At 47.4% G+C, this 25782-nt stretch overlaps 1 protein-coding gene across 1 annotated transcript in view; it reads left to right on the top strand.

Moving 5' to 3' along the window:
* LOC119431476 (sushi, von Willebrand factor type A, EGF and pentraxin domain-containing protein 1-like) overlaps positions 1–25237 on the top strand; it is a 72863-nt gene extending 47626 nt beyond the window's left edge. The window contains exons 5-13 of the mRNA XM_037698956.2: positions 1045–1345; positions 2041–2219; positions 4364–4540; positions 5307–5486; positions 6524–6703; positions 11706–11838; positions 13600–13883; positions 16662–16743; positions 22345–25237. Of these exons, the coding sequence (XP_037554884.1) occupies positions 1045–1345; positions 2041–2219; positions 4364–4540; positions 5307–5486; positions 6524–6703; positions 11706–11838; positions 13600–13883; positions 16662–16743; positions 22345–22663 (1835 nt within the window). The 3' untranslated portion in view covers positions 22664–25237. The remainder of the gene's footprint in view (positions 1–1044; positions 1346–2040; positions 2220–4363; positions 4541–5306; positions 5487–6523; positions 6704–11705; positions 11839–13599; positions 13884–16661; positions 16744–22344) is intronic.
* Positions 25238–25782: the final 545 nt, after the last annotated feature.

The following is a 25782-nucleotide window of genomic DNA, read 5'->3' as shown; positions in this document are numbered from 1 at the left end:
CCAGTATCTTGAGTTTCGCGACTGATGAACCTGGTGTTCATGAAGGTGAAGGGGGGAAATTTGCCCCTGAGAAAGAGTAAACGGAGCGAGTTGTTACGTATTCATGTTGAAATTACAGCACGAATAATCAACTAGGACGAAATGGAGGGCACACGACCTCCTTGCTTATTGGTCGCGCTGAAATTTTAACAGGAAACTTAGCTCTGGCTTGCCCGGTGGTTCTGAGGGGAAGCTATTAAAAAAAGACGTAAAAAAAGTAGATTATGGGGTTTTACGTGCAAATCCATGATCTGATTATGAGGGACGCCGTAGTGAGGGACTCCGGAATAAGTTGAACCACCTGGGGTTCTTTAACATGTGCCTAAATCTAAGTACACGGGTGTTTTCGCAATTTGCTCCCATCGAAATGCGGCCGCCATGGCCGGGATTCGATCCCGTGACCTCGTGCCAACACCATAGCCAAAAATAAAAGGTACTGGAAACATTGCCGAAGACAAGTCTTCCCGCTCGCCTGAGTTATGCGTTGTCTTCAGTTTAAAACGTGACAAACAAGCACGAGTGAACTCCTTATTAAGAGCAGCGATGCCACCTATAAGTTCCGGAAGCAATTCGTTTGCAGTCACAATTCTCCATGCTGCCTTTATTTTATCGAATAAACATTCTTGTCTTTGTCATCGACAGAAGCAAAAAGGATTAAAAAAAGAACTTCAACCCTAGACATTCACTGGTTTTTGCTACATTTTTTGTATACATTCTTCAGTGTACTAATTAGAGCCGTCACCACCATGAACCTATGCTATGTTCACTGCAGAACCAAGGCCTCTCCCTACGATTTCCAATTATCTCTGTATTGCCCTATGCTTTCGTAATCTTTACTGTCACACGTGCACATCTGCAAGTCACAAGATCGCTAAAGTTGTTCCGGTTTTGAAAGGGCTTCGAGCTCCTCGGAGCGTTCTACCAAAACTTTCACTTACAACTCCGGCCAACCTGCAATGCATGTCTGACTGTTTCGTGCCTGCAAACTGTTCGCCCACTCAACAGTTCCGGGTCCGCTGTCGCTGTGCGAGGTCTTCGTGTACACGGACCAGGCGCTGCCGGTCGAGCGGTGTCCATCTTTCCGCGATCAGCCGCTCGGTTCGGCGGCCACGTACCACGGCAAGTGCTACGCCTTCTACAACAACCAACCGGCACCGTTCGAAGCCGCGCGGCGGTTCTGCGAGCAGCGTGGAGGCTCGCTCGTGGACGAGACGAGTCCCGCGCTGCAAGGTTTCCTCAGCTGGGAGCTCTACCGGCGCCACAGGCACGACACCGAGTCGGGCCAGTACTGGATGGGCGCCAACAGGTGGGTGACTTATGAAATACGAATAAGAAGAGAAGTCTCGTGGACTCTTTGCTAAGGATGCAGTGGCAAATACACAGCTTTCCAACTCAAAGAGAATTTTGTGTAGAAGCGCCAGTCAATTAGGTTCTACCATTTCCGTGACCTCATAAAGGAACTGAACGTACCATATAGGCGTCTCGGGAAGTATCGTGTGCGGGGAAAGCGAGGGCAGTCGCAGTGCGACTTTGTGCATGGAGCTTGTACTTCGTGCCTGTGTGGCCCTCCAGGCGCAGCACAATTTTCTTGCAGGAGCTCCACCCGCGTTCAGGACCTAACACTGACTGGAGTTCCAAATCATTTGTAAAGGATTCCTTTCGAAAATTTTTTTTTGGGGGGGGGGGGGATTGATCAATAGCTGTTGAAGAAATCTTACAAGCATAAGCCAACCTTGGTTCCGGTCTGTGACATCTTCTGCCTGTGATGAGTTTTACTGTGAATGGAATGAATGAATGAATGAATCAATCAATCAATCAATCCATCAATCAATCAATCAATCAATCTCTTGATCGACCTCTGTTGGTCACTCCAAGAGAGCAAGATGTCATCTTCAGACGTCATTATTGTTCAAACCCTCGTTCAGTTTACCACTTCAAGTCACCATCTTCCAGTGGACCTCTGCCTTGTTTGCATCTCGTTCTCTTGCGTTACACATGCAGAGACCCACATGATCCAAGTAGCTGGCGCTGGCTGAACGGCCGTGAGGTGACCATCTCCTTCTGGAATTCTCCCAGCAACTCCATCCTGGAGAACAACTGCTCCCGCTTCGACGGCAACCGCGGATGGCTGTGGTCTGACACCAACTGTGACCTCCCGCTGAACTTCATCTGCCAGCACAGTAAGTTGACACTTTTATGACGTTTTATTGCGATAACAATTATATGGACACTCCAAGCGCATTTCTGCCGTCGCCGTGGTCGTGGACGTGGTCGCGGACGTCGCTGTGAGATTCCGTATAAAGTCCAAACACGGTAACATTGTCGCCGCGCGCCGTATACGCTGTATGTGCGAGTGAGAGGTTGCGAGGGTCAGCCGACGATTGCGGCTCAAACTCGGGCGCGCAAAGGAGAAAGGCGGGGTGGAAGCGCGTTTCTTCTGTCGTGCGCGAGGCACGGGGAGGAATGGGGGGGGGGGGGGGGGGGGTACGGCTGCGTGGGTGCCGTATCTTGAGAGCGATCTGCGACGCGGAAAAAGTGCGCACCCGCGCGGGCCTCATCTTCAAAGCGATCTGTCGATGGGGACAAAGTGCATGCGCCGAGTGCCGGCTAGCTTCGTATGCGCTGTGCTTTCGACATTTAGTTCGCGTTGAAGCGAGATGACAGACAGCGCGCCGGTCCATTTGCCCGCTGCTGCTCTGGCGCGCTTTCTCACTACGGCGTTTTCACAGCGAGTTTCCGGGTTTACAAGTTTATACGGCCGATAAAACTACTATCCTTAGTCCGTACAGTTATCTACTAGTTAGCTATCGCAAGCGATGCTTCTTCGCCTTTGGGGCGAAACTGTGACATATTCTGACACCTTTATCACGCGGGATAACAGGACAGTGAAATTAAGTGAAAGCCTGGAGCCCCGTTTTATGCACATAATGCGACAGGGGCTTACCAAGTGTGTTATCCACTAACAATTGGATAACACACTTGGTAAGCCCCTGTCGCATTATGATCATATTAGTCATATTGGTTAGCCCTTAGCAACCCTGAGTGCCTTCTCACGGACTGTGTTTGTACCTGCCCATTTCCAAAGTAGACGATGCTCATTTACTGCAGATGCCGGAGCAGAACACTTGGGACATTCGTCATCATCATCAGCCTATATTTTGTGTCCACAGCAGGACGAAGGCCTCTCCCTGTGATCTCCATTATCCCTGTCTTGCGCTAGCCGATTCTAACTTCATCTACCTACCTAGTTTTCTGCCATCCTGGACAACGCTTCCCTTCTCTTGGTATGAATTCTTTAACTAATGGTCCACCGGTTATCCATCCTACGCATCGCCTGTCCAGCTCCATTTTTTTTTCTCTTAATGTCAATTAGGATATCGGCTAACCACCTTTGCTCTCTGATCCACACCGTTCTCTTCCTGTCTCTTAACGTTAGGCCTAACATTTTTTCGTTCCATCGCTCTTTGTGCGGTCCTTAACGAGCTTCGTTGTTTTCTTCCAAGTTTCTGCCCCACATGTTATCACCGGTAGAGTGCAATGATTGTACACTTTTCTTTTCAACGACAGTGGTAAGCTCCCAGTCAGGATTTGGCGATGCCTTCCGTTTGCACTCCAACCGAATTTTATTCTTCTGTAAATTTCCTTCTTGTGAACAGGGTCCCCTATGAGTAACTGACCTAGATAAACGTACTCCTTTAGCGACTCTAGAGGCTGACTGGCCATCCTGAATTCTTGTTCCCTTGCCAGGCTATTGAACATTATGCATTGACAGTTGCGTTTGAGCTTCCATGCATAAAGCGACGTATTGTTATGAAAGTAACTGGAACGCCAATGCATTTCTCCGCACAGTTCGCGAATTAATATCTTGAAACTGGTGTCATCCTGACTATTCGTTACAAGGGGATCCGCCTGGCGAAATACACGGCTAGAATTTGTAAATTGCAATATCGGCCATGAGGTAATCAGTTAGAAACCTAATTAGTGAATGTTTGTGAATTAGTCGATTATGCATTTCAATTTTTTCGTGCAAGTAATGCCCGCCTCTTCGAGTATGACCAGCTCATGAACTAGAATTGGGCTATCTGGCACTGACAACATATAAAAATTTTTGGAAGTGTTCGCTGAAACATCCTGTATATTACAAGAAAATCCGAGCTGAAAGCAGCCTAGAAAGTAGGAGTACAGGAGTTTAGGAAGTTTCCGCTAAATTACTGGCCTCATGTATGTAACAAACTATGCCTAACCACATGTCTTTTTTTTGCAATAGATGTAATATATTTCTGTGTCTCGGTTGTGTAACCCACGGGCAAATCTCCTTTTTCAGGGCCGACGACGTGCGGTAAGCCAGAGCGACCCGCCAACTCGTCCGTGCTAGCCAGGAACTTTGACGTAGGCTCCGTGATCGAGTACCGCTGCGCGCCTGGACACCTTCTCGTAGGTCCTAACATCAGGACGTGCTTGGCCAACGGATTCTACAGCGAGTTCGCGCCAAAATGCAGATGTGAGTTCAACAAACGCGTGCCACATTACCAAGTTATGCGAAGGACTGTGCAGGAGATGAAACCCAGGTAGCGTTACACGCTTAAGAGACGTTGCCATAAAATCAGAGGTACAGTTAAAGCGCTCAATATTTTTGAAGGGAAATGCCTACCGTGAACACCAAATTATAGAAGATCTTGTCGACTAGCTTTTGCTATCTCATCATATACTGCAATACAGTATTTTTGACCACCTTTTGCTTTGAAGTAAAGGGAAAAAAATGTGCTGCAGGTTAGGTAGTTATTCCCTCTTGCTGTACACATATTTAGAGATTCACATTGTACACTTGACGCTAACTCAGATGCACTTCACTTAAAGAGACCTGAGGTGCCTCAGTGGGCAGGAACTGCTTTCATTTACGTGGTACCTGCTTATATTCTTTTATGGTGAGCCCTGCTGGTCAGAGCATGCGTATGCAACAAAAAATGAGCGCGTGTATAAAAATTACTTGCCACACTAAATGGCTTACGGTAAAGCCAGCTAGAAGTACAATAACCAAAAGCCTTCCAATGTAGCTTAGCTACCCACTGCGGCGGACTATGTTACGGAGTTTCGTGAGAAAGAGGGAGCGCACATACGAGAGCACAGTTGCATTGCGTCCGTTACATCTACGTCATAGTCATCGATCACCAGTTCCTTAGTGAATCATCGAACGATTGATTACGGAGTTGATTGAAGAAACCGTAACGTACGAGTGATTTGATGGTGTCGATTGTCGATGCACGCAGACCTCGAATGTGGACCACCGGCGCCCATCCCAAATGGGTCTCTGAATCTCCTCAACGGCACCAGGCACTACATGAGCACCGTCGAATACCAGTGCCGTGAAGGTTTCGTACTCATAGGGCGGAGCCTGCTGGTCTGCGACGTCGACCAGCGGTGGAACGGACCGCCGCCCAGATGCGAACGTACGTTTCAAGTATATGGCGATGTCCTCTATTTTGGCGCACCCGGATGTGTTGTAAGAAAACGGAGAACTAAATTGGAAAAGGGACAGACTGCTTAATTATGAAAAGGATCGGTTGCTGAAAGTTCCTAGATAAGCTTTCCTTAAAAAGCAACGGCTCATCTTGCGGCTTTAGGCAATTAGAACGGAATACTACGAGTCTTTTAACTGTGTATGTTAGAGAATTCGTGTTACACGGAGTACATTGCTTATATATATATTTTTTTTTGTTGTCATGAGAGAATTCGTGAGCAAGCACAGCAACTGCGAGATTCATGTCTCTGCTGTTCTTTTGTTTTATTTTATTCATGGCTGCTCACCGAAATCAAACTGCGATACGCACTAAACGCGAAATTCGCGCAAAGAAAATTTAACAAAGCAGTAAGATTACACATGTGTCTGAGTCTTTACTCGAGACATGCATTCATTTTCACATGCCTGGGGAGAAAGGAAAAAAAAATCCCCCTATGTAACGCCTTGGCGGTATCCCCTTTATCCACCAATACAGCAGTACCGGTGTTTGTGCTCCGAACCCCGCTGGAACTTGTGTTTTTGTTTTTGTTTTGAGCGTACAATGCTGACCTCGACAAATAGGTCCAATATCAGTTTATGCGTTGGCAACTAGCATGCAGCACTCTACAGGACCGCAGATTCTGCAAAATTGCGTGTTTTGGTTTTAAAAAACTATTTGGTCAACACAGCTAGCTGGGCGAGTTGGTCGAGCATTGCGAGCGCGTAAACGCGCTTAACCGACGTGGACAAAAGAATGTGCGTCTCGTTCTTTCTTTCGCCAACATCTGTTAGAAACGTTTACAAGCTCGCAAAATCGTTTCCTTGCACGAAGGAGTCATGGAAACAGTTAACGAAAAGTTTGCGTACTTTATCAACCCTGCGCATAAAGTCACCCAAGCGAGTGGGCAGATTCGCTGACGTTGCCTCTGGGAAACGATACGGAGTTTGCCTTTGCTGCAATACAAATGCTCGCTAACGCTTGTGCAGCGGTCATGTGCCGACCTCCGCCAGCTGTTGCGCACGGCCTGGCTCGCCTCTCGGCTGCCTCGACCATCTTTGGCACGGTGGCCGAGTACGACTGCGAGCCGGGCTACCAGCTCAGCGGCAACCGTCACCTGCTCTGCGGACCCACGGGCTTCTGGCAGGGAGACGTGCCCGTCTGCCTCCGTGAGTTTACCGCAGCTTCGCGTTAATTCTACTGTTGAGCAGTCAATAACTGAGAGTGGTTTGGTTTGTAATTGCTCAGCCATTTCGATGGCGTTTCGCACGAGAACATGCTTGCGAAGTTATCTTTTTACACGTTTTGCGCTGCAGACGGCTTTGCACCAGCAACAACAGTGTATGTGAGTTTATAAGCTACAAATAGAAAGGTCTTGCAGCAGGAACTCGGCATCGGATACCCGTAGAAAGCCGTCAAACAAATAAAAGGCAACTCGCGACCAACTTTTGTAAGGGCGAACTCATGCACGGCGTCAGAAGAAACGTTTAAGAAACGTCTTGAAAAATAAACGTTTAAAACAAGACGTTTGAAACGCCAGAAGAAAGTTTAAGCTTGAAGTAAAACCTTGGTTTGAGCTAGTTGGTATTGATGCATAATTATAGCAAACATTTAACAGGACAGACGCGTTCCCGCTTCTTCCTCGTTTACATTCCACCAAGAAATTTTGCTTTATATGAGTTTAAGCTTGTGTCCGTATACGCGTCACCTATTACGGAATACTGGGTTACCGGAGACGCACACGTGAGTAGAACATCTTGAGAGACCAGTTGTTCATTTTAACAATTAAATAAAAGAAAATTAAATTCTGGGGTCGTACCTGCAAAACACGATTTGATTATGAGGCACGCCGTAGTGGTGGACTGCGGGTTAATTTTTACCACCCGGGCTTCTTTAACGTGCTCCCAATGGACGACACACGGGGGTTCCTGCATTTCACCCGCATCGAATAGCGGCCGCCGTGGCCGGGATTCGATCCCGTGCCCTCGGACTTAGTAAGGCAACGCCGTAGCCTCTATGCCACCACGGCGGGTATTTTAACAATTGTTTACAAATTCCGCAATTAGTAAACAAGGGTACACTTGAGCAGCCGCGTTGGTAGCGCCACCTTAAATGTTACGCAGAATTTGACCACAGAGAACACACAGCTATTATTGTAGTAACCAACCATATATTGCTTACTTGTGAGTAAGAAGCGTCGTAATCGTCAACATTCGGTTGACCTTTTGAATAATTTCCTTTCCACTAGAACACCCACCTAACACAACACAAACGCATTTCTAACGCGTTGTCATTGTACAAAGAGTCACAAGATGTCACTACAAGCGTTATTATCGCCTCGCTCGTCTCCGGTAACTTGCTCTTCCATGAATGGTAATACGTCTACGGACATGCTAAAACCGTTTTTTTTTTCAACGGCGGAGCTATTTAAGCCGAGCGTTAGTCCGTAACATACGAACAGGAATTGTGGGCCGATCCTGGCGGTAGTGCAGAAAGGGTCCAAGCGCACTGGCCCTTGAACTAGCGAAGCTGAACCTGGCTAAGTCTAGCTAAGCATGGTTGGGACTACTTAAGCTTAGTCAGTCATCGATAGCCAATCGATAGCCAATCAATAACTAATCGATAATGGATCAGTAATCAATAAATTCCGCGAAAAGCCGAGGAGGACTTGGTAGTGCTTAGCCTAGCCCAAATAGATGGCCGATACTTTGCGATAGCCAATTGATAGCCAATGAATAGCTAATCGATAATCGATCAATAATCAATAATTCCGGAAAATGCTGGGGATGACTTGGTCTTGCTTAGCCTAGCCCAAAAGCCAGGACTTACTAGGTGCCCATCAGCTCCGCTGTCTCTTTAGCATTGCGCCTCCAGTGCAAGCTACACTATTTTTTTCTTTTCCTTTCTTTTTTTGTGTGTGTGCCTGTGGGTGCGTGTGCGCGGCTGGCGCCTAAGAATGAATACGAGAAGTACATTCCGACCACCGGATATGCCACGCGCGAAACAAGGACATCTCCCGTCTCTCGTCGTATCTTCTTTTCTTTTGCGGTACCGCGCAGCTTTTGTGCCCCAACGGAGGAGACAGGTGCGGGACCGCTCCACGGTCTGGCGCTGTCGTCTCAAAAGAGGCGCGCGGCCGCGGCGCCGCTCTGATAAGCTCGTCGCTTCTGGGCGCCGCCATTAAATGCCATTCTGTGGCCTAGTGAAGAAGACGCCAACGAAGGGACACTACGGGCCTCGAGCCGAAGACGGCGACTCGCGAGTACAACACGACCGCTTCCCGTCATTCCTTCCTGCCTTCCAGCCTCGGGACGCTTCCTTCCGGCCAACAGGCGCTGGCGCGTCGCATTCTCGCCATCCGCTCAGCCCTGGCCCTCGGGCAGGCGTTGTTAGGAAGAAAGACGAGACCTGATTTGAATCTCGCGTGAGCGGGACTCGCGAGAAAACATTGCGCCGCGTCGGAGATAGACGAAGTCTCCGCGAGCACCCGTGTTTCGGGGGTTGTGTGTGGTGACCGGGTTCACTAAGAAGTTGAGGGAGTTGCCAGCGTCTTCCGAGGGACAATGCGCGCAGAGAGATGCGCGCCAGACTTGCGAGGGCGAGGCAAACACCGGGGCCTCAAGTGTTTTGAAGTTTTCGCAGTCTTCCTGCCCCGCTGAAAACTTAGGCGCTGCCACGGTTAACAGCAAACTTGCGGCGTCCGCGCTGTGTTTGCGCAGGAGCCGAGTGCGAAGAGTTGAGCTAGAAATTGCAGCGCCTCCGAGTGACGACGACGTTAAACACCAAGATAGCGCTACGTAACCGCGACGAGCACCCTTCTGAGAAGAGGTGCTGTTGTTTCGAGAACGAATGCATAACATGAAATTTGAAAGTCAGAAGGGCAAATGTAGGCGCATACGAACGTTGAGACGCATATAGAGATGGTCGCTGACAGGAGATTCGCCCCCTCCCCTTCCTCCATGATAAAATATTAGCAAAAGGAGCTACAAAGCGCCTCCGGCATTTGCCAGAGTCAACAATCGCCCTGATTTAACTCAAGAAACGATAAGTGTGCATACGACGGGGTGCTTCATTATGACGGGTTGCTTGCGGTTATCTTACGCGTAACTCTAGACTGCGAGTGAACAATTCGCTAATTACCTTGCAGCACGCTGCAGTTCCCTTTTCTTCAGGCCCCGCAACATTTGCACAATGAAAGCGCCATACTTAATGAGGTGGTGGAGGAGTGCAAAGTGGAACCATTTCAATTGCTAATGTCGCGATTATGCCGTGTATGTGTTGCGGCTTACATTGTAGGGGAACAATTAATTACTTAAATGCGTCTTCTTGCGTGCATACTTTCTTCCTTCCTACAGCTGCCACCTTTGGAGTGACAGATTAACTATTTTACGATGCCACTGGCTCGCTTTCCATCAGTTCAGAACCCGCAAAATTTGTACGCTTGCGTGTCTAATGTTTGAGGTCTGCTGCGTCCTTTATACAATAGTGGCGGTGGTGCTTAGTCATTCTTATTAATTGGGTTAAATTTGAGCGTCATTTCGGAAACCTTTATATGCGAGCAAAAAAGAAGAAAAAGAAAGGAAACGAAACAGTCCACTCTTTCGGTTATGTTACTGACACCTGGAAAGAAAAATGTACAAAAAGTGTTTCCTCTCATTTGAAAAATCCGCTAGGAACCTTTTGACCAAAAGTCAGTAAACCCCATAATAACCAATTCGGCGGTGAAGCGAAAAAAAATTGTTTCGCGAGAATTTTGTTGCGAACTGATACAGCGCATACAGGGAACGCGCTTAAAAGAGCGCTTAAAAGGGTGCTTTACCATCAAAATTATGTTAGCCAACTCTAGCAAGCCTTGCTCGAGGCCATCCAGAACCGCATTGCCGACAGCATAACTTGCGCCCCACGCGTCGGTCAGCAATGGCGGCACTACCATACAGCAGTATCCTCAATCACTTTCGTGGATGCGATCACTTTCGCGAGATATCGCGTGACTCGGCACCAGACGCGTCAGCAGTCAACGAGAAACAGCGCTCCTGCGGTGGTATAAGCACGTCATCTTGGCGCTGCGCCAGGAACGCTATCGGAACACACTTCTGTAAACGCCGACGCGTCCGATGTCGAGTCAGACGAAATCTCGCACAAGTGATCGCATCCCCGAAAGTAATCGATCGAGAATAGCGAACGTCTTTCGGCAATTCTTCATCTGGCGACGCCAAATCCTCACGCAATGCCTGCTGAGTGGTACCGAAACCAGCGTGCTTCAATCAGGGGAGGTATTCTCGGATGGTCCCAGATCCTTAGCCATGTGGCAGCCGATGCAGCGGCCACCATCTAAAACACCAAAAAGAAGTCCACGTTGGTGGGACGTGGCATTTGTTTTTGCTGCACTTTGTTTTTATCTGCCACACCACAGATCGACTTCAACGCATAGTGAGCAACGTGCTGCGCATGTAACACTAATTGTCGTCGCATGTCAGTAAAGGTGAATGGCGATGCGGCATTGCACTTTGAAACGGGCAATCGATAAGCAAGATGTCGGCCACGACGTGTTTCCAGTCTCTACAATCGCTTCGGGTGCTTTGCTGTTTTCTGGGAAACAAAAATGACGGAAACCATGCAAGGGCATTGTGGCAATGTTTTATGCAGTTCAAGTGGACAGAAATTGAATTTCAAAAATTTTAGGACTCTGCTAGTGTTACATAGGTAAATACTACTGGAACTAATGTTCCAGCAAATTTCGGTAATGTGGTATGCGGTAATGGTGACGCTTCGTTGTCGAGAGGTACGAAATGCATCGAATCCTGTGGATGTTCATGGGGATACGAAAATATTTCATGGTAGTGATAATTTCGTGCTCTCGGGATTTCATTATTGTGGGGTTCGACTTACCCTTCATGCTGCCGTAAAGTTCGAATGCTTTGTTGTTGAGACATAAAGCACCCTCGGAAGCCTGACGATTTGTCAAGACAGGTCTATAAGAAGTATTTTTATTGCGACAACTTAACATTTTCTAATAACAAAGATGTCAGACACATGGCAGAAATATTCAGCCGCATCTGGCACGTCCGCTGGCACTATGTCGTTTATCAACTTTGGGTATGCTAATAAACTTTAATACGTAGTGTTAAAATATAGGGCGCTGCTTAATGTGCCGCTCACTCGACGATGCAGGGCTAACGACACCGAGACCCGTTGTGACGACGACGACAACGACGACAACGACCACTGAGGAGCCGCCACCATCACCTTCCATCAACGGTCACAGTGCAGGCGGCAGCGAGGGCCCCATGGTCGTGCCGACAAGGTAGGGAGCCATCGGCCATGGGTTTCTTTTTGCCCCCGAATGAGAGTTACTTTATTGGTAAGCCTTTACCTCGGCTGCTACTCTACACTATAGTAATGGGTAGAGGAGAAAGAGGGAGAAGAGAGATGACGGTGGCAGAATCAGCGCACACGGCGTCGAATACCAGGTACAACTCACATCACGAGCACTCATATGGTATGCTGTCCAAAAAAACACAACGCGCGGAGATGAGTCGTGGATCACTTCATGATACGACTTCTCCAAGTATCGTTTCCCAGATCATACTTGTTCCTGGACAAAAGCACTGCGGACAGTGAGCGTGTGCTGCAGCTTTCAAAGAGTTTGCGAACAATTGGTTGCTCCCAAAAGCAGATTTTTCTCTTTGGTTTCCTTTCTGTTAACGCGTTGCATAAAAGTGTGCCATGATAACAACCCGTTCAAATGTGAATTACACAAACGATGACTTTGTGCGGAGGCTTACCGACCTTGCAGACAGGGTCTCGTGTCACGGACGCCGTAGCTGTCTCGCTCAAGACTTGCAGCTGAACTGGTGCGAAACTTTAGACAGACAGTACCTGCCATATGGAAAAGCACCTGGCCGCACGTTAATTCTCTCCAAGCAAAAAAAGAGGACGCTTAGGCTTCGCCTTTAAGAGTGCAACGCAATAGCGTTATCCGGCCCCGTTCGCATCGTATTTTTTTACAGCGTAAGCTGTTCTTGGCTCATTCCAATAGCCGTTTCGATTAGCGATGGTGTCCGTCGCCTTCGCCGTGGGGGACCGTAACCGCTATCGCCGGAAATGTGAAAAAAGTACCCGGTCCCCGCCGGGATCGAACCAGATACTCTACCACTGAGCCACGCAAGCGCTTGCTATCGGGCAACGGGAAAATGCGCTATAAATGCTCCCCAGGCTCGCGCACAGGTGCAAGTGACCAGAGCCTCCGCGAGTATGGTGGCGCCATCTAGTTAAGTCGCCTGCAAACGCAGCGTGCGCGGGCGCAGACGACAAGATGCGATTCAGACGAGGCGCGCATTCAACGGGATTCTCCAATGTAGATGTGCGCCACGTATTCTGGATACCTCTTCGGTGCACGTTATGGCGTCTCCTCGCAAGGTACGAACCGCTGTTGCAGAAGCGAATCGTAGAGCTACGTGCGCGGCCACAACCAGGCATCATCGGGCTCAGCAGACTGCTGTGCAGAGAGCATTACTAGCCGCAGCTCGTGTTCAGATCGTTCTCGTCAAAACGAGGCGCAGATACTTTGTTGCGATGACCCTGGTGTGCGTGGTGCCGAAATTGGAGCTACTCTTGAGCCGCTCCACCAGCTTACGCTGTGACTGTGCTGCGTGTGCCGCGCAGGCTTGTGACTTTCTTATGAGTAGGCTTCACTGCAACACACAACGTGGGAAAACCAGCTTACAAATACCAATGTTACACCGATGACCTTAAAGTCGGCTTCACTTTAAGCCCAAATGCAATGCTGTGAAGACAAATTTCCAGGGGCAATATGAGCCGTCTTCTATCAAAATATGGAGTCCCTAGGGCTTTTATTCATTGTTTGCTGTTGCACCGAGGCGCGCGCATGTCCAAAACGCATTACGCAGGCTAAGTCCCAGTTTGACTTTGGCTGAGCTTGAAAGTCAGATTTATGGAACCAGGCGCTTTCTGGGTTTGCACCTGGAGTAGTAGAGCTATTCCTCTAAAAATTGTCCTATGCATTCCTAGCCGCAACACGCACGATTTCCATGTGATTCCACAGGTTCCATCCGGACTTCCTGCCCGACCGTCCCGACCAGCGACCCACGTTCGTGACCACAACAGTGGCTGCACCTCGGCCGACTGCAACGGCCACGGTCCGGGCGACGCAGCGTCCGCGGCCTCAGCCCACCACGCCCTCGCAACCGCCGCGCAGGCCAGCATTCCGGCCCGTCGATCACGACGTGGCCGGGTCATCGGGACACCGGACAGTGCTGGCGCCGCCGGACCTTCACAGCGGCTTCGCTGACGACTCAGCCGCGCGAGCGGGGGCTAAGCTCAACATGGGTAAGTCCCCTTTGCGTATCGCTGTGTTCAAGCACTTACGAAGCCCAGTAGCGGTGCGGAAAATATACGTGTTTTATGACATATTAACAAGCGTCTTTCAGCTCGACACTCTACGTTTGTTTTAGGTTGAACGCTGCGCCACTGCTCAGCAAAATAACAACCAATGTGTATCAATACTAAAGCACTGAGAGTCCCGAGTGTTCCTCAAACTCCTGATACAGCTTTTCTGTTGCTCAATATGTGCTACATAAAAGTGTTTTTCCGAGCGTGAAAGAAGCCCGCGACTACACTCCTAGTGCCTCGAGCGGCCAGTCGCGCCGCCACTTTGCGTGTATTCGCGGGCTTCTTTCGCGCTCGGAAAAACACTTTTATGCAGCACGTATTGAGCAAGAGAAAGCTGTATGGGGAGTTTTTCACGTTGCTCTACAATTTTCTCATTGACACTTTTCATCTAATTATAATACTTGAGAAGTTCAATAATTCTTTAATACTAATGATGTAATTAGGCGGAAGTGAAAGCATAATCTGAGTATCGTCAAGCGACGACAAACAACATTACCTTGGTCCTGTCCAGCTACGTGGCATTTGCATATTAAATCTTGGTGCCGGATAGTTGAACACCCTGTATGTATAACATATATCATTTACATGTGCGCACCCGCCTAGAAGGTATGTGTAAGCATTTCTATCCTCGCACTACGCAACGTCTCATGTGCTCATCAACGCTCTTCAGCTGCGTTGTAGCTTTCTGACTGCTGGAAAACGAATATATATAGTAGTACATGTTGGAATCTTTCAGCCTCGCGTTGCGAGTAGCATACAGAAAAGGTCGCGTTCAGAGATAACCAGACTTATAAAACAAAAATGGTAGCTGTCACGTAGCAGAAAGTCAAACCTACCTGAAACAGGTAAGAGGAAGCAACGACTGTTCAATTCAAGTGGTGTCGCAGGGCAAAACAATGCAGCGTTGAAACTTCGCATGCCAACAGCAGGGCCATAACACACAGCCTAGAGAACGGCAAAAGCTGGGCACAATAACGTGTGCTGCTGTTTTGTGACGGCGAATTCAGCGCTCAGCCAGTGGAAGACGTGTCAAGCTTCAGAATTAACTGAGCACCGCTGCGCATGAACGATAGAGCGCATGCGTTCTTTTGCATGCGCATGATCACAAACCACGTAGACCTACCTGCCTTGACGCATCGTGATAAGGCAAGCGTTGATACAGGAACGGCGCCGTTAACTTTCAAATGTCATGACATTTACGCGGAAGCTTCACCGGATGATGTCACCATATTCGAATTGCCCACTTACACAGCCGTAAACGCTTTTAAATGCGTAATCATTTCTATGCTTACTCAACGATAACACCGACCGTCCGTCCGTCCGTCCTTCCGTCCGCCATGTAAGACGATCGCTTTCAAGATTGAGCCCCGCAGCAGCGAGCGACTGTACCTTCGTGTTGTCTGTCACTTCAGCGCGAACGAAACGGCGAGAACACAGTGGTCACGCAGCTCTCAGCACACGCTGCACTCTTGCCATCACGCAGATTTCTTTCAAGATACGGGTCCATGCGTCTCTTTTCAACGCCAAGCGGGGAGAATACAGCTCGCCAAGCTATCAGCAGCCGGCACTCTCTGTCGGCATCGCACATCGCTTTCAAGATACGGCGCGTGTCGCCGCGCCACACGTAGCTGCCGCCGCAGCACGGGTGATCACGGTTCATAATGATTCGGCGCGGATGGATAAGGCGCTGAAGAGCGATAACGGTTTAAAATGATGGGAACGTCATCAGCGCACCTGGCGCCGTCGCCTGCAGTAGTTTGCTTGCCTCATCGGTTCACGTTGCGCCGCCTTCCGCAGCAGTTCGTGTCACCGCAGCGCTGTCGCATTTAACGTAATGGCGCCAAGACGACTGCAGCTGCATACTGAAGCAGAACGGAAACGCAGAGTACCCGCGTCAGTACAGATTACGCCAGAAACAACGATGCGGTGCTGAGCGCGCGACTACAGCAACGCGCTGGCGAACACAACAAACAAGAAAAGCGGACGCCGTGCGTATGCCGCCAGACACCGACGTTCCAGGGAAAGCCGCAACGCAGAACAAGCGCAGGAAATACAAGCGCGCACATATTTCCTTCATTTGCTACATCTCGCTCGTCATTTCATCTCGCGTCCACATCCGCTGCGGCCTATCTATAACGAGTGAATATTGCTTCTACTCGCCTCTTCTACGTCGTCTCGTACAGGTCTCACTTAACAGTTCGGTGTCGCAACCGCGCTTCTCCGTTTCACGATTCTTTCGCGGTCGTTCCCGCAATTATGCGAAATACACCAGCATACGACCACGAAACACCACGTCATTACTACGAAATGCTTACGCATAAATTAGATAACTCTGAGAGGAGATTCTGCGTGTAATTCTTTTTTTTTCTGCTAAAGTTGGACAAGTGGCATTATTAACGCATTGGTGCACGCTTTGAGATTGGATCATACTGCACATAATCGTGTAGTTTCCAAAAGGAAATCGACCGGCGCCGATTTTATTACAGTCAAACCTCGATATAACGAACCTCGATTTAAGGAAATTCGCGATGTAGTGAACTATTTTTATTTCCCCATCTTAGTTCTATCGAATTAACGAAACCCCGATATAACGTAATTCTCGATATAACGAAGTTCTTCGCTGCAAGTACAACTTAGTTATATCGAGGTTTGACTGTAGTGCTTTCATTACTGGGTCTTCGACATATTCAGTTATCGTGCTATATTTTATTTCAGGGGGTTTCATAGCGCTGGGAGTCTTTGGAGGATTTGTCGTCCTCGCTGCAGTCATCACCATCGTCGTCATCGTTATACGACGGTAAGTTGAAAGGCCGGCACTAGAATTTTGCACTTTTATTACCCATTTCCACTTGCCGAGAACCTGGCTCACGGCACGCTTCACTGCACAGTTGCACTTACTTTGCGAAAGCTCTGTAAAAGTCAAGCTTCCCTATATACTGCCGTGGAATCGGGGCAGGTGCATGGTGTTTTGAGTAAGGTCAAGAGGTTATGCATATGCTGCCAAAATATAACTGGCATATAGCTGAATTCAAGACTTATTTAGAGAGCTGTTGAGGCTGTAGAAGGCCGCGTGAAATGTCAGAACATAAATATTTCATAATATGCTTTTTTTCTATTATGGACATAAGATCTGTATAGAACATCAATCCACCATTTAGTACAACGTAGGGGTGTTGCTCGGACCAGCGTCAACATTCGTAGAAAACGTAAACGCAGATACGGCTCAGTGAAGGGAAGAATACACTGATGTGTAGGTATAAAATTGTTCGTTGTCAGTTACTTGCTCAGGCCAACGTATATTTTAGCAGGGTTATTTGAAATAAGTAAACGGACAGTCGTCAAAACAATTCGAAAGAAAGAATACGAACTGACGTTTCAGGGACACGTACAGGTGCCTTGTTGACAGCGAAGGTGAAAAGATTAGGTAGATAATTTGTGCAAGCGTGAACGAGAGAATCACCTGTAGTGTCGGTCAGTGGCCGATTTCCACGTCTCTGAACGTGTGTGTGTGGCGTAGATTCTATGGATGAATATTCTATCAGTACGTGGAATGACAGGGACGTTCCCCTGGCGATAACAATACCAGCTGGTTGCTAGTAAGGAACAGATCTGCACTACCGTGATATAACAGGATCAGCTAGTGTTAGCAGTCAAACGCTTTCTTTCATTTGGATGCACAAATCTATCCGGATTCCTTGGCGAGACGGATGTCACGCTTGGAGACAGAAAGAAGGTCTGCGCTCCATGCCGACGGATCTTACGGATTCGGATGAGAGTACGCGGTGATGAGAGACGGGTCTCAATGGCTGCTTGTGCCTCGATACCGTGACGTGTGCCAGGCGACCTATAAGAGCGTGAGTGAGTCAAAGGAAACGGCGAGAGGTGGAACTTAGTGGCCTCTGCGGCTATGAATGCAGCAGTGTGCACGGTCCGCTGGGCTTCTTTGGCACGCACTCGACAACTTGGATGCTCTGCTACCCGATTACACTAGACTGCAGCCAGAAACCTCGAAGTGAAACAAAGTTTTTTTTTTCTGAAATTTTGCCCACGAAAGCTCTCGTCACACTGAAATAAGCGCACTTGCACAAAAGACACAGAAAAAATAGAAAGAAAAAAAAACGCTGTACTGGTGTCACAACATTCTCATTTTCACCAAGAAACTGCAGTGAAACATTTTTCTGAGCAGTGTTATAGAAAATGCAGAAAGTAACACCTGTCATGCTATTCGAAATATAATAAACGGGGTTTAACGTCCACGAGGAACACCGTATCTATGACAGACGCAATAGCGGAGAAATAAGGGATAGTTTGACCGTCTGTCGGGCTTTAGTGGGCACTGATATCCCTGTAAATGAGTTTTTTTTTTGCCATTCACGCCCAGCTGCGCAAGGACGGAAATCAAAAACAGCCACTACGCGCTTAGCGGCAGTATGTCAAAGTCACTGTGTCACCGCGGGGAGTATGTAAAAAGTTAAGTTTCCAGCAATCTCAAATGGAAACTAGTGCTAGTTCATATGGAAAATGTATAAAAAGAAGTGTCCTTGCATCATGTTTGCATTTTAAGTTAATGACAAGTTTGCAACACATGGTGCAGCAAACCATAACTACTAATTTTTTGACAATTCCCTTTGCTGTACTTGGCATAAAGCTTACTGTTGCTCAATTGCTTTCACACGATGCATTCTTGGAAGACATCAAACATTTGTACTGCCGCTCCCGCTGAAAACTTCAGTGATTTAGATAATGTAAGCTAGACGAGACGTTCTTTGCTTATACTGGTGTTATTTATTACGTCTTTTACTCACTGACTGCGGAGGACGTTAGCTGGTACATCTACTAGAACAGCAATTTTCTATTTCTTTCAAACAGTAGTTTTAGTGGCTGTGAAACGCCGTGACTGGTTAAAAAGCAATTGTTTGTAAAATAAGACTTTAACAGATCAAAATCGCAAACTGCCTGAGGCCAAGGCAGACTTTTCAGCACTTTGTGGGGCAGTGGTGTCGCTTGATCGTCACCATGACAACGCCTCGAGAATCTCAACGGTGGTGGCGTTCTACAGTCACTGGAACCGAATACGTGACTACATTGTTAGTTTCTCGCGTATGTGTGCATGTGCTGGTGAAAACGTCAATGACCTGATGCACGATGCGTGTCCTGAAAATGACATTGCTGGGAAAATCGCATGCCCTGTTATAACCTCTTGCATGGGTAGCAGGCTGTGCACGAAACATTAACAGAGGGCACTGCACAACCTTGTTCACTGCCTTGAGCTCTGTTGCCTGTTTTTTCTTCTAGTGGACGTGGTGATGACACTGAGAAATGCGAGATAAAGTACTGCCTTTTGAAGTGTTATTTATGTTGATTAACACAATGAAAGGAACTATATTAGTCGACTTTGATAGCAAAACTATTTATCTCATGTTGGTGATGACATAATTGGAAGCTTCCGAATTTTATTTTCGAAGTGCTGTAAAAAGCAGCAGTGATTCACTATACGTCGAATCTCGTTAATTCGAACACGCCTAATTCGAACTTGCGGTTTATTCGAACTGACGCTGTGGTTCCGTCAAAGTTATGTGTATTCCTATGGGCGAAAACGCCCGGTAATTCGAACGCGAAAGCATTTGCGTTGGTTAATTCGAACATACGGTGCACCGACAATGCCCTCAGCAGAGCGCCAAATCACGCGGTGGCGCCTCCGACCGGTATTGCTCCGACACCGCGATAGAGCAAAAGCTTAGGAGAGACCCCTGAACGCCACGCGGAGAAAAAGAAAACGCGGCGAAAATTTCACTTTTAATTGGCATGGACGCCGTTTCACCTTCGCGCCGGAACACGCGTGTGCGAGCAAACGTCTCAGCCAACGCTGCGGCGCAGAGGGAAGCAACGGCGGAGGCCCAGTCCGGCAAACTTCCCGATAACGGCAGAAAACGAAACTTCAGGGAGATGGCGCCGGGCCGGCGAGAGCGGCGACGCCAGCACGGCGGCGGGCGCGCACGGAGATAGTCGAAGGTGGGGGAGGTAAGAGGCAGTTGAGAGGGAGGGCGAGGGGAGTCACTGCCACCGAAGTGACGGCGTGGCCAAGGCCAAATCCGCTTCTCTGCCGCCCTCCTCCCTCACCTTCGACGGTCGCTGCGCGCTCCCGTCGCCTTGCCGGCGCCGCCCGCTCCCTGAAGTTTCGTTTTTGCTTTATCGGGAAGCGAGCGTTGGCCGGCGTGGACAGTTTCGTGGCCCTCGCTCGCTATGCGCTCGCGCGCCGCATTTCACGACTACGACTCGCACCGTTCGTACATCGTGCACGAATACTTCAAAAATAAGTCCTTCCTTTAATTCGAACAAATTTTCGGGCCCCTTCGAGTTAGAATTATCGAGATTCGACTGCACATCAAAGAATGAAAAAAAAAGGAAAGCTGCTGCTGAATGTGTTGTACATTCTCATAAATTTAATGCAGATACTATAATTTTGCATAGTGTCATGCATCATAGTGTAAAGAACACATCACCAGAGTGCAGATTTAGGGCTAAGATTGGTTATATGCAGACATGGGCAGTTGTGTGACCTAGGTGCCTTTGCCACAAAGCCAAACAATGTCATCGTTTTTTTTTTTCTGTACACTATTGCTCCAAAGCGGCGATATATATCTACATCCGCCATCGTTATCAAAAGATGTGTTCGAAAACTCGAAAGAGACCATGATAACTTAAATCTTGAGAGCTCAAATAATGCTGTACGAGCCCTGTAGAGTTGTCACTGAACCCAATAGCACATCCTTGAACGACATAATTCAGCCTTTGACATATGGTATCTTGAAAGCAACAGCAACGAAAGCGTTTGAGCTTTTGGAGGGGTAGAGGGGTAGGGTTCAGGGAGAAATTGTTTGATAAAAAGAAGTATATTCTGCTGCTGTTGCACGTTGCATTTAGAGAACCCTGCTGCAAGAAACTAACTCATATGCACCCTAGTGTTTGTGCTTCTGTGGAAGCTTGCAGTGAAGGGCTCTTGAAACATTTGATCCTGATGCTTGAACATGACAGAATATCGAAATGGAAGAAAAGTGTTCACTGGCGTTTCCTAAAAAATAATTGCGTTTTACTTGATCAGGATTCATGGGAACTCTTCTGGCTCAAGTCTTTAGCTAAATATCGCGCCAGTTTTTCAGTTGGCACCAGGCAATTAAACTCGATGCAGGGTTTGTATAAGCTAATCGATGCCATGAAGGCCGTTTGGGCAGCTCTGGCAATAATAAACTTGCAAAAGCCGCCTTTATTCTCAGTCGCCAATTTCTATCACTTCATACTCGAAAAGTTGCTCTATGGCATAAAACGTTTAAACCATTGTATACTAAACTTTTTCAGCTTACCGAGGAAAGCTTAAGTGCGCTCCTTCACTGAGCGCTGAGTAGCTCCTCATGACTGTTTTAACATCATGATGTTGCAGGGGCAAACTCTTCGAATGACAACGCTGAGACTAAAAATCTAGAACGCGGATTGTCGGTAGCCAGTGCTATCACCGAGCTTCGATACCAATGTCTGCAAAGCCTTCCATAAAAATGTGGAACAAATGCTGAACCTAGGTTGCGAGAATGCGCCAGGCCCATGTTAAGTGGGGATTTAGAACTTTCCGTCTCTAACCACTGCATCAGCCAGATACGCAGTGATCGCCACGCACTTTCGGTGGCAGATGGTTGAAAAACATTGCACCAAAATCAAGAAAGGAGTTCTGTCTTTTCTGAGCTCAAGCAAATACAAGATATTTACTTGCCTGTGTCGCTGCTTACTGAGCCTGTTTAACCACAGGCTTCGACATTACATTTATCATTCAAGCTTAGTTCACGGTTGAACTACAGAATAGGACTGCCTGCAATATCTAGACGAACGCGATTCTTTTTCCTGTCAGTGACAATATCTTCGATAAATCTTCTGGTTCATTTTTGATAGCGTATTTTCAGACGCTATCAGTGCGTCCATCGTCATTGTGTTCATCCAGAGGAAAAAGATAAATATACACGGACTGGTGTATAGCTTGAATGCGGGTTCTCTTTTTTTACTTAGTTAGGCCGCATGGTTCACTAGGTTTTCCGACAATGGCGGATAGTAGATTTTCATTATTACCGATTGGCAACGGCGTCACTGGCACGTGCAAGGTGTCCACAAACTACGTTGTTTGGCTTCGTCCAGACAGGCATTACTACCAACACCGCGTACCGAGGTCATTAACCCTCACTGACCCTTCGTGGTTTGCCTGTGTGCCCTCCTCCTTCCCGTCCTCTCCACTTTCGCACGCTAACAGGTCTCGGTAGATCGGTGTTTACCCCTCCGTCCCTGTTCTCACAACAACGCGACCCAACGCAACGCAACCAACCAACTCGGGGCCGATCTTGCCGCCTTCACACCACAGTGCGAGGCGAGGAGACTGCGACGGCGTCGACCGCTGTCGCGGCTCCAAGATGCCACCGGGAGGCGGGGGATCGAGTGGCTGCTCGTCGCTGGAGCACTCTCCCGTGGGCGCCTACGCCGAGCACGGTCTGCAGAGGCACTACAAGCGCGCTTGGGAGAACCTGCGCTACGACGCCGGCGCAGCGGGCCACAAGGCACCGCGCATCGAGACGCTAGACCACCCGCATGTGTCGACGCGAACTCTCGAGGGCTACCGGGAGGCCAACGAGATCACCGTGAATGACGTGGCTGCGCTGTACGGCCGGCCGCACCGGAGGTGATTGTGGCCGCCGATAACAAATGGACTCGAATGTTCACTCTCGGCAGAGACTTTCTGTGGGGTGAACGGGCTTCGCGAATGGCCACGTCGCAAGAAATCTGCGCAGCCGAGCAAGCACTCTTTGTAAGCGTACCGTGTGTTTGTCCCGAGATGTGCGGGTCTTATGCTTCTCGGTACATTGGCTGTAGTTTAGAAAAACAAAAAGGTGGCTCATGAAAAGTTTCTCAAACTGACACAGAGTGCCGTGATAATGGCAGAGAAGCACATTGTGCGTAGAAGGAACAAGCTTGTGGTATTTGTCGCTGAATGAATCTTGAGCGTGTTGAATGTTGTTCACAGAAGGTTTTGCCGCATACAACGGAACTACTTCGGCTCACATGACACTGAACAGTCGAAAAGCTAAGCAATTGCTTACGTTTTTTTAGCTAAAGCCTGTTTGAAGCCCTCAAACTTTGATTGCTCTTGTTAGATTACCAAGCAATTAGGAGCTCAGCAATTCGAAAATTTAGATTTTGTGCATGTGACCCAGCTCCATTAGATTGCTGCATGGACAACTTTCGTCCAGCAATTTGCTTGAACGCAGTGTGAACGTTGTCGTCGACTTGGTGAAGAAGGCAAGAAAGAATCCGGCAGAGGTAGCTCATGCTTCATCTAACATCTGAGCTGAGTCAATTATAAAACAACTTGTTACCTAAAACGAAAGGTAAAACGAAAACTATTTATTAGTTTTCGTAACGAAATTTATTGAAAATATTGTACATGTCGCACGAGGATGAGAGATTCTGTATTTTGTAGCCTAAAACTGAAAGAGATTTGTTTACTTTATCTATTAAATGATCGTTGAAAATTATTATGCCCCATGGGAAATGCAAGTTTCACAAATGTTTATAGCTATAGCAAACTTTATTCGCATTGTTTGGTGTTGTTAAGCTGTTCATATTGAGTGCTTGGTGGCAGTTCGCCAGTATCAAGCGCAACGTGACCTTCTGACTACGTGCATTACATTGTAGGTTGTTGCAGAGAGGTTTCTTTTTTGTATAATGCATTGCAGTTCCACTACTCACACCCTCTGAGAAGCGGTATATAGTGGCAGTCAACAAATTCTTACGTGCTGGTGCTTCTTCTTTTTCTTCTTGTTTATTTTTGCTTCGAAACAGGCAGTTCAACAGGCATGTCATCTCATGGGGACATATCGTTTATGTGCGAAGCGGAATGTCGCGCCATTCAGCTTTCATGTTGCATATTGCCGACTTGCTGTTTAGTTTACAGTAACATAGTAACTACATTAACGGCAATGAGGTATTGTTTTCTCTCCTATCAAGTACTGCCTAGAACGTGTTCTAATCAAAGGATGTGTGACATGTCGTTCTATTTTACTTTATTTTTGTTTGGATTTAGGCACTGAAAGTACTGAAGGTTTTGTGTAATTTTTTCAGCACGTGGATTGCATAGGTGTTGTGTACGAAAGTAGATGTGTGCATGTGTGAGCGTGTTTAATTTTTTAAAGCTGTATTTGTGCTCATGCCTTCAAAGCGGTTATAATCTGTATCCTTGTTCTTCGAGTATGCGTGTTACACTGAAAAGGTGGCAGTTTAACAGCAATGAGTTGAGACAGGATACTGCCATTGTATTTTCTCTTAACATGATAGCCCAGGTGAATCAAGATTTCAAGGAGACAGAAAGACACGTGGCAACCAATGATCTATGTTTTATTATGATTGAAATGGCAAAACAATTTAATAACCCAAAATGCCGTGTGGTCACCACAGATCAAGCTATCTTTCCCAGCTCACTGTGAGAACAGTTCTAGAACAGTTCTATTGCAGTATTAGCTCATTAGTTGGGGAGCAGGGTTGGAGAGGCATAACCTTAATGTGCAGCCAACACTATGTAACGTATACCAGTTTTCAGGAATTCATGCAACGGAAGTAATGAAAAGACAAGGCGTATAGTCTCCTAACTCCAGATAGTTTCCGCCTGCAAGATGTAGGCATTGACAGAAGCTCTCCATTTTTGCATACGCCAACGGCAACTCGTACAAAGTGTGAAGAGTCTAGAAAGAACACAACGAATAAACTTCAGCATACCTCTTTTCCTCCTAGCATCTGTCACGTGAGCACATCGCTATATTTATGCCTACTTAACGAGGCTTTGTCTTCTTCGTATTATTTATTCGCGCATGTATTTATTCTGTCATACACCATTTCACGGATTCTCCTATCATCGAGGTTTTGCCATTATTTCAGACGCTGCGTAAGTCTGTGTGTAAGATGTGTCCTTGCTCACGAGCAATGATCTCGGAACCATGCCGTCTTATTATTCTGCCGTCTAGAATAGTTGTAAACAAAGAATGCGGAAAAGCACCCTTTTTATATTGTTTTGGCTATTTTTTATTATAGTAAACATTTAAATTGGCCTATTATTTATTTAGCATGACAGTATAAGAAAAAGGAAGGTTTCGACAAACTTCGAAAGCTATATCAGCATTGAAATTCCGCTGTTTTCCTTGCTTTCCTTGAATAAAAATAATGAAGGGATATTCGTACTACCATATTGTTTGTTTAATAGATCGTGGGGTCCCGCTATAGTTTTTTTTAGTGATAAAGAATTTGCTTTCTTGGGAGGGGGGGGGGGGGCATTTTTCAGAAACATATCAGCTCCTTGTAAGCGATACGCACTGCAGCTACTCAACTATCTCGGGGCTGCTTGCCTTTCAAACTTTTCTTTTACTGTGCTGCTGTTTTAGTTTCCTGTTGCACTGGCTGCAGCTTCAATTACTATACGTATACTGACTAAGCCCAGATTCCTGAGTGTATATGACAAAATGTTTCGAGCGTGTACATAGTAAACGAGTGCTCAATATGCCACTTTCTCATGTAGACAGGAACAAAAGCAGGGCACTGTTGGAAATAGCTGCTAATATTACAGATAACCATTGTGAAGGATTCCGTCCTCCTGCTTGACTGCTGTCAAGCTGGCAACTCTAAAGTTGCTAAAATATTGCATCGTTTGGGTTAAACGGTGCGATTAGGATCAGCGCGCTTTCTTTTTTTCTTTCTTTGTTTTCGCAAACAAAAGTTCTTATTCATTGGGCGTTTGTTCCTAATGAGAAATGTCGCA

Source organism: Dermacentor silvarum, chromosome 10 (genome assembly GCF_013339745.2).
Source record: "Dermacentor silvarum isolate Dsil-2018 chromosome 10, BIME_Dsil_1.4, whole genome shotgun sequence".
NCBI lineage: Eukaryota > Metazoa > Arthropoda > Arachnida > Ixodida > Ixodidae > Dermacentor > Dermacentor silvarum.
The sequence above is the reverse complement of the archived record's forward strand: the minus strand, read 5'-3'. Positions and strand labels throughout refer to the sequence as shown.